The sequence below is a fragment of the Anolis carolinensis genome, chromosome 4, assembly GCF_035594765.1.
Source record: "Anolis carolinensis isolate JA03-04 chromosome 4, rAnoCar3.1.pri, whole genome shotgun sequence".
NCBI classification, from domain to species: domain Eukaryota; kingdom Metazoa; phylum Chordata; class Lepidosauria; order Squamata; family Dactyloidae; genus Anolis; species Anolis carolinensis.
In genome coordinates, this window is record NC_085844.1 from 57,861,392 (window position 1) to 57,878,764 (window position 17,373).

A 17,373-nucleotide genomic window follows, 5' to 3' on the forward strand; every position below is an offset into this window, starting at 1 on the left:
GCACAGAAGAGACTCAGGTACAGCAGGTCTTTCCTCTGCTCTGTGATGGGTCTCAAAATCAGGAAGAGATCTACTTTTGCTTTTTGTAGGCAATTATGTGGTACAGTAGAGTCTCACTAATCCAAGCCTTGCTTATCCAAGCCTCTGGATAATCCAAGCCATTTTTGTACTCAATGTTTCCAATATATCATGATATTTTGGTGCTAAATTCGTAAATACAGTAATTACAACATAACATTACTGCGTATTGAACTACTTTTTCTGTCAAATTTGTTGTATAACATGAAGTTTTGGTGCTTAATTTGTAAAATCATAACCTAATTTGATGTTTAATAGGCTTTTCCTTGATCAGTCCTTATAATCCAAGATATTCGCTTATCCAAGCTTCTGCCGGCCCGTTTAGCTTGGATTAGTGAGACTCTACTGTATTCTAAATTTTCTGGTCCATGAGGTCACGAAGAGTTGAAAACGACTGAACAAGACTAGCAGCAGCAGCAGCATCTGATAGAATACAACAATCTCTTAGCATATTAAGGTTGTCAGTCCTTATCTTGGGCTTGGCCATTTTTCTGGATACAAAGAATATTCTCAAATATTTGATACATTTGAACACCCTGCCCCCAAACCTCCACCACTTTCTTAACTGAAAACATTTCTCAACAAAGGGATTTTGTGCTCAAAAACTTCACTTCTTTTTAAAAAAGACAATTTTGTGCAAAAAAATACCCAACTTAGTTACACTTCCATGGAGTATCATCACATGGCAGAAGAGTGGCCCTTCCAACTAATTATCTGGTTCAAAGTTCAAAACTTAACAAAATGTGTAAAAAAAAATAGTGCCGTTTTTCCTAGCAAACAAAAGAAGTACTTTTTGTTCAGAATGCCAGAATAGAAATATGGAGAAATTATACATTCTTACCTGCACACAAATCTTAAAATTGTGTGCATATACCTCACAAGCTCTGAGGATGCCTGCCATAGATGTGGCCGAAATGTCAGGAGAGAATGCTTCTGGAACATGGCCATACAGCCCGAAAAGCACACAACAACCCCGTGATTCCGGCCATGAAAGCCTTCGACAACAGATCTTAAATTACAGTATTGAAATTTCATGTTTTTTTTCCCCCTATGGAAATTTGATCTTGGATAAGACCTTGAACCTTTCCCAAGTTTTCATCAATTGAAAGCGGGGTACACATGCTTAATACTAGATAGTATCATCTTAAAATTAAGCCATTAAAATACAGTGTCATGCATTTTATTCACACTTTACACAAAACCTTTTCAGTATATGAAATATAATAATGTTTTCTGAAACTAGTCATAGAAACCAAGAAGAAAATTCTATTGGCAAACCATAAAACATGTAGAAAGTAGTACTCAAGCCTTCTTGTGTGTTTTGGAACAAAATTCTATTTGACTTAATGCCATATAATGCTGTTGCTATGGGGGGGGGGGAGTACTCAAGAAAAATGATGGTGTTTTTATTGGAGCAATTTCCATTGGTAAAGGATGACTTCTCCAGTTTTTGCCTACATTACTCCATGGGCTTTAAGTCTGAGCCAGATTTTGAGTCAAGTGCTACAGTACACCCACTTCATCCTACATGAGATCTTGAAAACCCTTTTTTGAAAAATTAATAGACCTTTTCATTGCATAGAATCCTAGAATCATAGAGTTGGAAGAGACCTCGTGGGCCATCCAGTCCAACCCCCTGCCAAGAAGCAGGACAGTCACATTCAAAATACCCCTGACAGATGGCCATCCAGCCTCTGCTTAAAAGCCTCCAAAGAAGGAGCGTCCACTACACTCCTGGGCAGAGAGTTCCACTGCTGAACAGCTCTCACATTGAGGAGGTTCTTCCTGATGTTTAGGTGGAATCTCCTTTCCTGTAGTTCGAAGCCATTGTTTCACGTCCTAGTCTCCAGAGCAGCAGAAAACAAGCTTGCTCCCTCCTCCCTATGACTTCCCCTCACATATTTATAAATGGCCATCATGTCTCCTCTCAGTCTTCTCTTCTGCTGGCTAAACATGCCCAGTTCTTTAAGCCACTCCTCATAGGGCTTGTTCTCCAGACCCTTGGTCATTTTAGTTGCCCTCTTCTGGACACCTTCCAACTTATCAACATCTCCCTTCAATTGCAGTGCCCAGAATTGGACACAGTATTCCAGGTGTGGTCTGACTCAGGCAGAATAGAGAGGGAGCATGACTTCCCTGGATCTAGACACTATACTCCCGTTTATACAGGCCAAAATCCCATTGGCTTTTTTTGGCTGCCGCATCACATTGTTGGCTCATGTTTAAGTTGTTGTCCACAAGGACTCCAAGATCTTTTTCACACGTACTGCTGTCGAGTCAGTCATCCCCCATTGTGCAACTACATCTGAATTAAATCCTGAATCCTTTTGTTGCCTTCATGGTCAAAAGAACCATCAAAGGCAACTTAGTCATGGAGCCTTCACTCAGAACTATGGAATCACTTTCTACATTCACCAAGGCCACAATCTGCTTGGATTGTTTCTTGCCATAACTAAAACGGTTGGGATTCCTCAGCAGCCACAGACATAACCTTGTTCAGATTCTATTTATTTCTGTGAGGTATATGTATAGCACAGGTGTCAAACACAAGACCTGCCGGGCAAATCTGGCCCTCCATATTGTTTTATGTGGCCCTCTGGACTACAAGTCCTGGATTCTTTGTCATGAGACAGGATTATAGCTGATGCGAGTTATGAAACAGTAACATCTGGAAGACTGAAATTTGTTCTGTTTAGTCGGAATAGTGGGGTTTGGATTTAGATATAAGGCTTGTGGATATGATGTCTGACTTTAAAATGTCACTTAATCTTTCCCCAATCTTGGAGTCACAAGTGTGTTGGGTTGCAATTTCCTTACTCCGAGTACGCAGGGTGGATAAACAAAAAATATCGCAGTTGTCATTCAGTAACATTTGGGGTTCCAAACTGGATAAAAACTAAAGAACACTGACTACTATTTTACAAAATAGTAGGTCCTCAATATACAAAGATTCTCCACTCAAGGATACAATAGCCCTTTGAAGGCAACCATCAGGCTGGTTGGAGCCAAGGGTGGTGTAGTGTGTTAAACCGCTGAGCTGCTGAACTTGCTGACCGAAAGGACAGTGGTTTGAATCCGAGGAGCGGGGTGAGCTCCCACTGTTAGCCCCAGCTTCAACAGCACCTCAATTGTTCAATTCCTTTTCAAGGGAGATCAGCCTGGGTCAATCTCTTCTTTGGTTCCAGTGGTCAGCTAAGACTTAGATGTTTGACTTGGTCTTTGGCTCTGAACATTAAGGATGGCTGGTCTGCTTGTTTCCAATTACAGTAGAGTCTCACTTATCCAACATAAACGGGCCGGCAGAACATTGGATAAGCAAATATGTTGGATAATAAGGAGAGATTAAGGAGAAGCCTATTAAACATCAAATTAGGTTATGATTTTACAAATTAAGCACCAAAAACATCATGTTATACAACAAATTTGACAGAAAAAGTAGTTCAATATTCAGTAATGCTATGTAGTAATTACTGTATTTACGAATTTAGCACCAAAATATCATGAAAAATTGAAAAAATTGACTACAAAAATGTGTTGGATATTCCAGAACGTTGGATAAGCGAATGTTGGATAAGTGAGACTCTACTGTATTTGCAATTTAAACTTATTTAAAGGGTTGGCTTTATAATTTATTTCTATGTATAAGTTTCTATGTCTAGAGTATTTTAAATGCCTTTACCTGTTGCACATTAGTAATTCTGGCATTCTGGTGGCTTAAGAGGTCGTACTATATAAATTAATTAAATGAATAAATTGCTCATGGATGCATGAATTTATGTAAAAATAATAAGCTAAAACTATATATGTGTATTATTATTATTTTAAGTTTTAATCGTTGCCTTATAAATGCAATACATGATCAACAGAGTTTGAAGGAGTGGGTGTTAGTGGAAGAAAAAAACCACATGAGGTTCAAACATGCTAGCCAAAGTTGGTTATATAACATGCTTTACTGAGTTTGTGCAGGCAGACAGCCACACGTTTAAGTGAGTGTTACATAACTTTGTGAAAGGTTTGCAGCGTACATTGAGTAGCTGCTACATGGGTAATAAAGATCACGTCGGAGGTTTGCTAAGTCATCCAGACAGGTCAAGTGTGGTTTGGTGGTTTGAGCATTGAATTACGATTCTGGGGACCTGGGTCCAAATCCCTGTTTGGAAACCCACCAGATGACCATAAGAAGGTTACACTCTCTCAGCTTCAGAAGAAGGCAATGGCATACCTTCTCTGTCTAAAACCTACCAAGAAAACCCTGTGATAAGTTTGCTTTATATCATATTAAGTTGAAAAAAATATGAAGGTATACAAAACAAACATGAAGACACTTCTAGTGGCTTCTCGTTGTTAAAAAAGGGCATCTCCTGGATCTAAAATGCTCCAGTAAGGCTAAAACCTTGGCAAAATGTCCCCAACCTTGAGGAGGATTTGGGGATAAACATGGATTATTTTTCCAGTGGTGCATCATGGGTGAGGTGAAGACCTCCCAGGTTTCCAGTGAGGGAGGAGGCTTAATGTGGCTTCCAGCCTTCCACAATTGCCCATCCTTTATCTAAATCAGTCGTTCTCAAGCTGTGAGTCCCCAGATGTTTTGGCCTTCAACTCCCAGAAATCCTAACAGCTAGTAAACTGGCTGGGATTTCTAAGAGATGTAGGCCAAAACATCTGGGGACGAGAACCACTGATCTAAATGATCATGATGGTGGTGAATTAGTTTCTTTATCCTGTTTATGTACCTCGCAGGGGGGGAAAATGGAACCCAAACAAGGGTATGTCTGTGGTGCTGCTGTGAATTCCCAATCATTCTTCGAATTTCTAGATATAATTTCACATTGACCTATAGTTTCTAATGATATTAGGGACATTAGAGCAGTGCTTCTCAACTTGTGGGTCCCTGGGTGTTTTGGCCTACAACTCCCAGAAATCCCACCCAGTTTACCAGCTGTTAGGATTTCAGGGAGTTGAAGGCCAAAACATCTGGGGACACACAGGTTGAGAACCACTGCACTAGAGCATCTATCCACTTTAAATCCAGTTGCTGCCTCCTGCAGAATTCTGGTGTTTGTAGTTTATGGAGGGGCCTTTAAAATGCTCAGCCAAAGAGGTCCTGGGCCTCACAAAACTATAAACCCCAGAATTCTACAGGAGGCAGTAAATGGATTTAAAGTGGACAGATGCTCTAGTGCAAGCATGAGCAAACTTTGGCCCTCCAGGTGTTTTGGACTTCAACTTCCAGAAATCCCCACCAGCTTTCTGCCTGATAGTAATTGTAGGAGGTGAAGTCCAAAACACCTGGAGAGCTGAAGCTTGCCTATGCATGCTCTAGTTTGATGAAGTCTTACGTCAAAACCTAGAAATGGAAAATATAGCATTAATAGAATGATGGAAAGATGACGACTCTCTACAATGAAGATCTCTTTTCCTCTCTTTCCCTTTCATGCCTCCAGATTGATAAAAAGACTAAGGAAGTATGACGCTTTTATTTATGGGTTTACATCTAACTTCTTTCTTGAAATAGTGTGGGTCCCTTTCACTTCATCTCTTCCTTCCCCTTCTCAATCATCATACATCACATTAGGTCTTATGAAACAATCTTGATTTTACTCAACTTTTTTCATTATTATTCCAGTGTTACAGTCAAAGTGCTAAACTGCTTGAGCAATATTACAATATTTAAACATTAGGGTGGTTTCATTTCAAGGCTAATATTCTTTAGTCATCTGATCTCTGTTTAATTTGGGACCTGGAAACAACAGTCATGGTTACTTGGTGTTGGTGTCTAAGATTTTGGCACTGCAAATGAGTTCACTTTTTACTGGTTGTTTGCACACCATAGCATCAGTGGAATGGGATTACCACCCTATTCCATCACTGTTAATAAAATATCACTAGATTGGTTCACAGCTAGCTTAATATCCTTCCTTCTCTTGATGTGAGATTTCACAAGAAGCCAGCACATGGCATGATAGCAAAAGGTTAGTCCCTTCAGTTGCTAACATTTGATACTCAAAGGTATGTGGCACTATAACATTATTCTAGCTACCATTGGTTAATTACTACAATTCATGAAACCTTTTTAAAATATTAATCCTTCGAGAGTTAAATATATTGGATAAATGACATTAAGGTTTTATCTTTGAAATGTATAACTTTCCCCACTTTTCCCATTCCAGTTTCAACATAACTAGGTAAAGGTAAAGGTTTTCCCCTGACATTAAGCGAAGTCATATCTGACTCTGGGGGTTGATGCTCATCTCTATTTCTAAGCCGAAGAGCCGGCATTGTCCGTAGGCACCTCTAAGGTCATGACTGCATGGAGTGCTGTTACCTTCTCGCTGGAGCAGTATCTATTGATCTACTCATATTTGCATATTTTCAAACTGCTAGGTTGAAGCTGAAGCTAACAGCAGGAGCTCATCCCGTTCCCTGGATTCAAACTGCCAACCTTTCAGTCGGCAAGTTCAGCAGTTCAGCAGTTTGACCCCCTGCACCATCAGGGGCTTGAATAGAATAAATGGAAAAGTGTCTGCTTTCTAAGCTTATTGAAATACACAAGAATTCAAACTTTTCTTAACTTTTGTAACCAATTGGTGTAACTTTCCTTTTCTTCACTGTATAAACACATAAATGCTCACATCAAATTACTAGCACATACTTCTCCAAGCACTCATAAAAAGGGCCAGAATCCACATTGGTTGTTATCTAATACTCTTTTGGCTTCATGCAATGAGACTATGGTTTTGTCTGCTGCAGAGAATGGTTGGCCAATTGGTACTGCAAATGAGCTCGGGAAAATATTGTCCCACAAACAGAGGATGTGGGATTGCTTATGAGGGAGGGAGACTTCATAGTTTAGACTTTTTAAAGGAGGTTTCTTCTAAGTATAAAATTGCCCTCAAACTCCAAGAGGCAGCAACTGAGAGCTAGGGAACACAGACTCTCAGAACTAGATTTCCATTTCACGGATCATTCTGGAGAACTCAAAAGCCTGATGCTCAGGAAGCAAGTGAAACCTGCATTTGCTGAACGTATTTCCTTCCCTGCAGAGAGTAATTTGGGGTACCCCTTACAATTTACAGGCATAATAACGGCTCTGGCCTTGACTCAATACTCTCTTCTATTTTACCCTGAGCTTAATGTAGTCAATATCAGCCTCACCTGTTATAAATTGGGGAGTGGCTTGTTGATGTTAGTCGGCTCCATTAGGTGTGTGTGTGCCTGAATGAGTGGATATAATTGCACAGCTGGTTTTGTGATAAACATGGTACGAATGGAGTAGTTGAAATACATGTGAGTAATTTCTGGCAGCTGTTAGCTACAGCAAGCTAAGGTTGGCAAATGACATTCTAGCCAAAATACATCCCAAGTACTCAGCATACGAAATTACTGTTAGCTGCACTTTTGCTACTGACAGCAGTGGAATTTGCAGGACTGAAAGATCAGTCTGCTGGTGCTGTGATGAACAGAGGAAAGAAGGGTTTTCATGTCCTTGATATTGTGATATTTTACTTCTCTTTCAATGTATTTTACTTCTACTCCAAGCATTTTTAAATATTCTTGATTAAAGTTAACACTCCATATACTCTTCTGCCTATACATACCGCTATGGAAGAATCCATTTTAATTACACCAAACTAAAAGTCAAGCGCTTTTGAGTTTTTGTTTTACTGTTATCTATGACAGAAAATGCTTTATAAACTTCCAATTTTTTACTTTGAGGAGTACATAATAATAATAAATAATAAATCTTTATTTATACCCCGCCACCATCTCCCCGAAGGGACTCAGGGTGGTGCACAGAAGCACTCCAAGTGCCGCATATAAATTTATTTATTTATTTATTTACAGTATTTATATTCCGCCCTTCTCACCCCGAAGGGGACTCAGGGTGGATCACATTACACATATAAGGCAAACAAAGACAAGACAAACGCGGGGCTCCGAGCTGGCCTCGAACTCATGACCTCTTGGTCAGAGTGATTTGTTGCAGCTGGCTGCAGCTGGTTGCTCAACATAAGTATATACACAGTGACATAAGTATAAAAACAACAACGCACATAAAATCCCAGCTAATAAAATTGTAAAAATGGTAAAAATTAGAAAATGCCCTAAAACATAGTAGAACCTGTGAATAATGTTGGCTATGTGCAATAACAAATCAAAGTGCAAAGTGACATAATTGGTGGATTATCGAACGGAACATAGGTCACAAAAGGTCAAAGGGCTGTCTGAAGAGCCATGTTTTTAAACTTGCCTGAAAGGCTTGAAGAGTGAGAACTAATCTAATTTTTTTAGGGAGGATATTCCCAAGCTGGGGAGCCACCACCGAGAAGGCCCTCTCTCTCGTTCCCACCAACTGTACTTGAGACGGTGGTGGGACTGAGAGAACAGCCTCCCCAACAGATTTCAATGTCTGCGTCGGTTCATAGAAGGAGATGCAATCTCGAAGATAGGTTGGACCCAAAGCATATAGGGCTTTATAGGTAGTCGCCTGCACTTTAAATTGGCACAGAAACTTGTCGGAATCCAGTGGAGCTGCTTTAAAAGGGACCTGGTATGCTCTCTAAAGCTCACCCTGGTTAGCAATCTGGCTGCCCATGTTTGTTGCTTTCCATGTTGTGGAAGAATCTGACCCCTTCAACAACTTTTTACCACTCTTCATCATTTTTTTTAACACAGTGGAATTTACATCTAGTCATGCATCAGGCTGCACTATTAATTTAGCAACAGCAACAAAATTACCAGTATATATCTTAGTCATTTGTCGGTGAAATTAGGAAAAAGACAGAGCTACACCAGCTGAAAGTTCTTTACAAAACTGATAAAGATGCAACTGTTCTATCCTCCTTTGTAACTAACTAACCAACCTACTTATACAGGCAGAATTGCCATCATATTTCAGTGAGATTTCGAGATTAAGTTTTCCCAAAGAATTTTGGGAAATTTTTGATATGGTTAACAAAATGATGTTATTGGCGGGTCTGCAGTTATTCCAAGTGAAAATCTGTTTCCTGATTACATAATTTATAGCCTGTTTTGCAATGTGCTGGCTACGTATGAAGAAGCTAAGTTATTTGGAAAACAAGGACACTTTGAGTACTTCAAGGGGCAAAGGGTCATATAAATATGGTAAGACAGTTGTTTTCTCAATACTGAATTCTAGGAACAAAAGGTATGATGAAAGAGATGTATTTGTTTATCTTTAGATGCTTCTCCTTTTTATATTTTGTATCCCATTAACTTCAAGCAATAAAATTATTTTAAAAATTAATCTCTCCCCCCCGCCCAAAAATAAGTATATTAAGACAAGTTTTTGTGTATGGAAGAATTGTGACCTCCATTCAGCTCTGGTACTCAAAACAAACTTCATAATGTTTCATTCTTGTAATTGTAGCCCATCTTCACCAAGCTCTGGTTGGATCATAAAGTTCTCAAACTCAAAGGGCAATAGAGGTATATGAGACTCTTGTTCAGAGTAGTGAATAGTCTATTTGTTGGATAGCATATGACTATGTGGATCACTTCAGAAATGTATGTAGTCACAATGTGTAACTATCAAATTTAAATGTGGAAGTCCACTGAAATCTCATAATATTAATATGGCAAAAAATATCAGACTTAAATTGAAATGTATGTGTCCTAATCTGGAAGTCATTTATGTCAATGGACTAAACCCAGATATTAGTCCCAGTTAGATTTTTTTTCCATGTCAGGAGCCACTTGAGAAACTGCAAGTTGCTTCTGGTGTGAGAGAATTGGCCGTCTGTAAGGACGTTGCCCAGGGGACACCTGGATGTTTTATCATCCTATGGGAGACTTCTTTCATATCCCCGCATGGGGAGCTAGAGCTGACAGGTGGGAGCTCACCCCGCTCTCCCTGAATTCAAACTCTTGACCTTTTAGTCAGCAGACCTGCCGGCACAAGTGTTTAACACATTGCGCCACCGGGGGCTCCAGTCCCAGTTAGATAATGCCCACTGAATCAAGAGGAGCTTAATAAAGCAGCATTTATAAGACACTCATCTAAGGCTGGATCTACACTGACATATAATCCATTTTCAGATTGCAGATTAACTGCATTGGATTATATAGCAGTGTATATCCATCTTAAGTCAAAATATGGGGATGAACTTTATACTCACTTATCTTGGAGTAAATTCCATTAACTCAATGAGTAGACAAATGTAAGCCTGCACTACAATTCTATACCTATTTACTTAGCATGCTCTATCAAGCAAAATAATATCCCTCATTTCATGCCTAATTGGGCTGCAAATAATCATGTACAAGGAAAAAAATGGAAAAAGTAAAAAGCCATGCAGGCAATAATGATTCAAAGATGCAAGGATTACTTAAAATCCTTTAAAATGGTATTAAAGAGACATGATACCATGTATCTTTGTTCAGTTGTAATGCTAATCAAAAGTCATTTAAGAAGAAAACAGTTCAGAAATTTAACCATCCTTTCATGTTGCCAGATTTGTTCTGAATAAGTACAAGACGAAAGCACTTCAGACTGAGTTTTTATGCTCATTAACTACAAACAAACATTAGCCTATGAATGGAAATCATTCTCAAAAACAAACTGATGCTCAGTTTGGCCTTAACTTGCTAGCTTTTCTAACCTTATATAAGGGTAGAGATTTATAGTCACTATCTATAGCTATGACCAAATATCTTCCATCAACAGAACAGGGAAGAGGGCAATACCCCCTGTGTAGCCACAAAATATGTATATAGGAGTACTTATTATTATGTTTAAGTGAAGAAAGGAGAGTATTTTCCATTCGGATTGATGCCGTTTCCTGGATTCTGACTTTTGCTATCAGGAAGCAACTTATGTGTAATGGTTAGCAAACAGAATTACTCCTGCTAAACCACAATGACAATGACACTAGAATCATAAAGAAAATAAATGCATGATCAAAACAGATTGTTTCTCAAATAAGCCTTGTAAAATTGACAATAAATTAATAATTGCCTTCAGACACATTTTTCCATCCAATATCTTACTCATTTTTAAAATGTCTGCACCACATTCTACACAGAAACATGCACATTGATATTTGGAGGTGTTTTTCATTTCACTTTAAACAAGAGAAGCATATGGAGACTCAATCTAACTTACCAAACCTCTTGTAGCCAAAGGACTGAACCTCGTCCTCTTCTGTAAAGTCGTCTGTTAAAATATATAGAAGGATATTGTATTAGTATATGATATCCAAAATAGACATTTATTGAAAACCCTACTTGTGAGTTTACTGTAGTTGGATGCAAATCTTTGGCTCCCTGGACTCTGAAAAATATCACGGGCTCCCCTCTTTCTTTTGCAACATCTATCCTGAGTTGCTTCGTAACTCCTGGAAGCCCTCTTGGTCTGAATCACAAGTACAAAACCATCTGGACATACTCAACAGTCTGTATGTGGAAATTATTGGGTGGTCCAGTATGTTGCTTGGACAGAATAGAAAAAAAATCATTTAAAACAATATCAAGAAAGCAAACTATACTTGGCTTTAAACATCTTGCTATTGTGGCCTCAATGATGTAAACAAATACAGAAATGTAACCCTTGCTGACTTTAACAAGAGTACAGGGTTGGTTTACAAACAAGATTGAAGACATTCTAGCAAGTTTTTTTTTAAGATCCTAGTTTGATGCTTAATATGCTGTTGTTGCTGGAATCAGCAAGCTTGGCAGGTTTTTATTTTACTGTTTTCATTGTTGGTTACTGTTATATTAAATTTCCAGTTAGTAGGTGCTATCCAAAACGGAGATCAGGCATGACTCTGTCAGCTTAGACTACGCTACAGAAAGACATCATGATGACAGTAAAGACTTAAAACTGAAGGGAAATTTGATCTGGAACAGACTGTACAAAAGTAAGAAAAAAAAGGTGGATATTCAAAACTGCCATGAAACACTGAACCTAGGAAGTCTTAACCAAATAACATGGTGAGAGAGGCACATTCAGCCAAATTTACAGAAACAACTCCAGGTTTATTTTATTTATGTATTTATATCCATGTACATACATATGTGTCCAACCATTTTAAGGCCCCTTCCACACTATTGTATATCCCAGGATCTGATCCCAGATTATTTTTTTATCCCAGATTATCTGGAAGTGGAGACTCAATGATATTGCCTCAAATGATAGGAAGGGGACCCCCCCCCCCTTCCAATTGCTGCCAATGGGCCGGATTTGGCCTTATTTTCCAGCTCCGGTAAAAAAAACAGCTATCCGGCTACCTGCCACCACAAAAACGGAAACAGATAGAGGTTCCACTGAAATGCACAAGCCTACATATAATGCAGTTTGGAATTGCATTATATCATCAGCGTAGACCCATATAATATATAATGGTAGCACCAACAAAAGAGACACAATCACTTGATTTTCCTTTTGCTGAAAGTAACTTCCTAATTACAAATGTCAATGAATAACAATAATAATATATTTAATATTTAAGTTCAGCTAGTCTCGTACTGTCTCCAACTGTCTCCAATGAAATGTTAGTTGGAATAACACAACTTGAATATGGTGTTAGCAGCCATATAGTCAGGACTATGCTTAGATTAAATTTCATCGAAGTACACAAATCTGAGAGAAGATGCAAGAGAGATTCCTTACTTTGATGCCTCCAGCAAGACTTCCTATCTGTTATGATTGACAAATAAGTAAGTAACAAGGAAAGATAGACTTTGGTAAGTTTTAGGGAAAGACATTTGGACTCTTTGTATTCCCAAAACTGTATAGCATTCAAATTCAAAAGAGGGGCTCTCAAAACAGTATTATGCCTGAATTCCATTGTCAAATCTATCTTCTATAGTTTAATCTTTAACATTTTCTATTCTACAGTTAATCATCTTTTTTGGCAACTAATTCCATCAATTTGTTATATGTTACATGAAGGACTACTACTGTCAGCTGACTCCACAGACATATGTGGGAGTCCCGATGAGATGTCATATAACACCAATCCTACTACAGCTGCACTGGTTACCAATTGAGCACCAGATCACTTTCAAAGTGATGGTGCTTACCTTTAAGGCCTTACATGGTCTAGGGCCAATGTACCTGAGGGACCGCCTCACCCCTTACCAACCCCAGAGATCCCTCCGTTCGGAGGACCAAGATCTATTGGAAGTTCCAAGTTTTAAGACCTTGAGCCTAACAGTAAATAGACGTAGAGCTTTTACATCAGTGGTGCCATCACTCTGGAACACTCTGCTGCCTGAAGTTCGTGCCTTGTGGGACTTATCAGTCTTCCGCAGGGCATGTAAGACACACCTGTTTTGGCAGGCTTTTGATCTCTGCTATTGCTGTTTTTAAATTGCTTAGATTTTAGCTGTTTTTGTAAGCCACTCCGAGCCCTGGGGGAGTTGTTTTTAAGATGTTTTTTAAAGATATTTTAAAGATGTTTTTAAATTGTTAGATTTTAGCCTTTCTTGTAAGCCGCCCCAAGCCCTAGGGGAGTGGCGGCATATAAGTTTAAATAATAAATAAATAAATAAATAAATATGTCCTGATTTTGCTCATGACATCAGACACATTTTTCTTTGTATACTATTGGATTCCATAGGTACTAAAATTTAGGACTGGACACTTAGGACTTCATTACACAGTTTGCTACAAGCATCCTAGGATGCTTGAAGCACAGGTGATTGATGGAGCCCCATGCTGCCTATCACATGACATAGGTTAACTTCTGGCAGGGCTTCATCAGTGAACTGGGGTGCAAGGGTCCTACGGTGCTGTGCTCAAAACATGGGAGGCTTCTGGTGTTCCATTAGGAACCATGGGGCCAGCGTGGGGGAAAACCGCATGGTGGTGCTTCCCCACGTGTGGTGGGTAAGCATCGCTGCTGGCAAGACGGGGCGTTGGGATTGCCCTGCTGTCGCAATTTGCCATGGAGCCTGGCAAATCACCCTGCATGACCTCATCAATGTTATTGGTTAATGCATGGTGTTAATTCTTTAGAATAGAACAAATCATAAATAAAATATCAATTTACTGTCCATAATCAACATATATCGAACGAATATTGCATATGCTGAGTACACCAGTGTATCGTAAAAATGTTGAACTAAAAACGGGAATAACTGAATTCAAATCCCTAGAAATCTGTGACCAATTTTGTCTCATCTTCCTTCCTTCTCTCTGTCCTAAATACATCTCACAAGCTTGCTGTGAGGATAAATTGGGAATTGAAGAAAATATATGCACATGTAATAAATAAACATATACACTGAATTTAGAGACCTGTTTAAAGTTCCCATGTTGCCCATGTTCTCTGTTTGTTTTGCGTTTACTGTGCTTCCTTGGGGTCAGATCTTAAGTTAATTATATCCTGAAAACATTGAAAGGGCAAGGCCTTTTAATCTTTTGCAGTGTAAGAATCTTACGATACCTTAAAGACTAACAAGTTTTATTTGGCAACGGCTTTCAGGGATTCCAGCCCACTTAATCAGGTGCAAACCATGAAAACTGATGCCAAATGAAATTTATTAGTCTTCAAGGTGCCACATCTTTTTGTTATTGTTCTGAAATATCGTGATTTTTACGATATTTAAAGATAGGTCTAAGCATATGGGGAGCATGTAAAAGAATCATGCTTTACTACAAGAGACTGTAAAAGATGCTTATATAGCTGGCTGTATTATAGTAGTATTGTAGAATGGCACATATTTAATTTTTGTTAGCATTCACCAGAAATGCTATGCTCAGAGTGGATAGTGGTGGCCATTAATCACAGGATAGTTATCCATATTTTTACAGTGGGGCACACAGGCATCTAGAATTACTATATGAAAAGATGATTTTCAGCACTCCTTGCATATCATCAGATTATTTTACCATGAGGTCTGCTGTTAGGGGTAATTAGTTTCTCATATAGTGTACATGTCTCTGCTTGTCTCCTCAAGCAGAATGAGGTGGATGCTTCAAGCATCAGGTCTGAGGTGTCATGATGGATCACCAAATGGTTTTTTATTTAATTCACTATGGTTCTTGTTGTTGTAATAGTTTCATCATCATGGAAATAGAGAGGCACTTATGAGTCTTTCTGACTCATGGACCAAAATACTTTGATGTGTTGTCGAAGGCTTTCATGGCCGGGATCATAGGGTTGTTGTATTTCTTTCGGGCTGTGTGGCCATGTTCCAGAAGTATTCTCTCCTGACGTTTCGCCCACATCTATGGCAGGCATCCTCACAACCTATGTGGGCAAAACGTCAGGAGAGAATACTTCTGGAACATGGCCACACAGCCCGAAAGACATACAACAACCCCAAAATACTTTGATTGACTTTAGGTACTCATGTCTCTTGGCTTGGGTGATGGGAGAGTACTGTGCTATACTTCTTCAGGCAATGTGTACTGAGTTGGGCTTTTCCTTTGATAAGATTACAGTCACTGCCTTCCACCAGTCATTTGTAGCCAATACCTAGTAGGGGAACCTGTTTGAAGACATGTATGTAGATCATGCAAAGAGTACGCAGGGTACATAACTGTCATCCAGTGAACTTTTGGAAAAATTCTCGTGACATGAAACTAGTGATGATGGGTGTATAAAGTATTTCTACCTCTTATTTCACAAGAATCAGGATTGAAAGAGAAAAATGTTCTGAGGAGAGGCCATGATTACCAGGCAGGCTTAAACACTGACAGTACAACACTTGTGTAAAAGATTCCGAACCCACCTACCATATACATACATATATAGGGGGTGCCAGGCCCGGCGGGAGGTGTAGCCTCTACGGTGATTGGCCCAGTTCTTCCGCTTCTGGAGCCCTTTCCCCCCACCCTCCCCAGGTCCCAGGAGGAAGTCGCGCCTTGCCTAATGCCCTGCCGCCTCTCCCGGGATCGGGCGGGGATTAGGCTTGTGATCCAGAGGGATTCGCAGAGGGATCCCCGGAGGGTCTTGCTCCACACCACTTTGCTCCATGCCAATTTGTAAGAGACTTAGAGACACATAAAAGAGCGGTGTCTCAGTTCCTAAGACCATCAGAAATATGTGTTTTTGATGGCCTTAGGCGACCCCTGTGAAAGCATAGTTAAACCCCCAAAGGGGTTGAGACCCACAAGTTGAGAGCCGCTGCCTTAGGAAGTACTTCCATAGAGTAATATGTTATATTTTCTACTTTGGCATTATTGTCTTGAGTATTGTATGAACAGGAGTTTTGGGCCGAACTGTTCACACCTATATAGTTTCAACTTCTTTCTCTGGCATTCAGTCAGAACTCTGGGTTCACTGGAGCCTACCATGATTTCAATGGGACTGTTACAACCTTGCTATTAAATTTTATGAATGTCATTTTTGCACATGTAAAATAGAGCTGTAATCCATTTGGCACTAAATAGAAATTGTAATCCAGTAATGTATTTCATAAAAAATTATTCAGAATAAGACCAAGTGTGGCTCTTTATAACACACCTACAACCACCATCAATGTTCAGGGAAGGGGGGTTTACAACATACATCTACAAGAATTAATCTTGTAAACTAGACATCAAGGAGAATATGTATTATCTGTAATTAACCGTTTCCTCTTGCATTCCAAACCTACAAGTATCAGCAACCAGATTTGCAAATAAAGCCCATACTTTCGCTTATCCAACATTCTATATTATCCAACGCAGTCTGTCTTTTAGTAGTCAGTGTTTTTGTAGTCAATGTTTTCAATACGTTGCTATGTTTTGGTGCTAAATTTGTAAAAACAGTAATTATTAGATAACATTACCATGTGTTGAACTGCCTTTTCTGTCGATTTGTTGTAAAACATGATGTTTTGGTGCTTAATTTGTAAAATCCTAACATAATTTCACATTTAATAGGTTTTTCCTTAATCCCTCCTTATTGTCCAACATTTTCGCTAATCCAGTGTTTTGTTGGCCTATTAATGTTGGACAAGCAAGACTCTACTGTATTTTAAAAAATCAAAAATCAAAGATACAATTTGAACTGATATGTGTAATATCACATTTGATTTTTATCAATAGTATGCTTGAAAGTAGAATTTGTTTATTTTTCCAAATCAATTTTTATTTACAATTGGTTGTGTGTGGTTCACTGCGATTCAAAAATGGCAAAATCAAAACATTTTTGGGTGTTGTGCATTTTGATAGCTGGTAATTTGTATCACACATATTTCAAAAGAGTTTTATGCATGACTCATAGTATCATTCTCATGACATATTTTTGACAGCAGGTTTGTTATTTTTCCATGTAACTATCTACAATGTATTCATCAAAAAAAATCAACAAACAATTGTGCGATTACCTACACAAGTCA

At 38.9% G+C, this 17,373-nt stretch overlaps 1 protein-coding gene across 1 annotated transcript in view; it reads right to left on the reverse strand.

The window, feature by feature from the left end:
- Positions 1-17,373, reverse strand: part of colec12 (collectin subfamily member 12) — a 95,850-nt gene that overhangs the window by 65,197 nt on the left and 13,280 nt on the right. Inside the window, exon 2 of the mRNA XM_008108650.3 lies at positions 11,204-11,254. Within this exon, the coding sequence (XP_008106857.2) occupies positions 11,204-11,254 (51 nt within the window). The remainder of the gene's footprint in view (positions 1-11,203; positions 11,255-17,373) is intronic.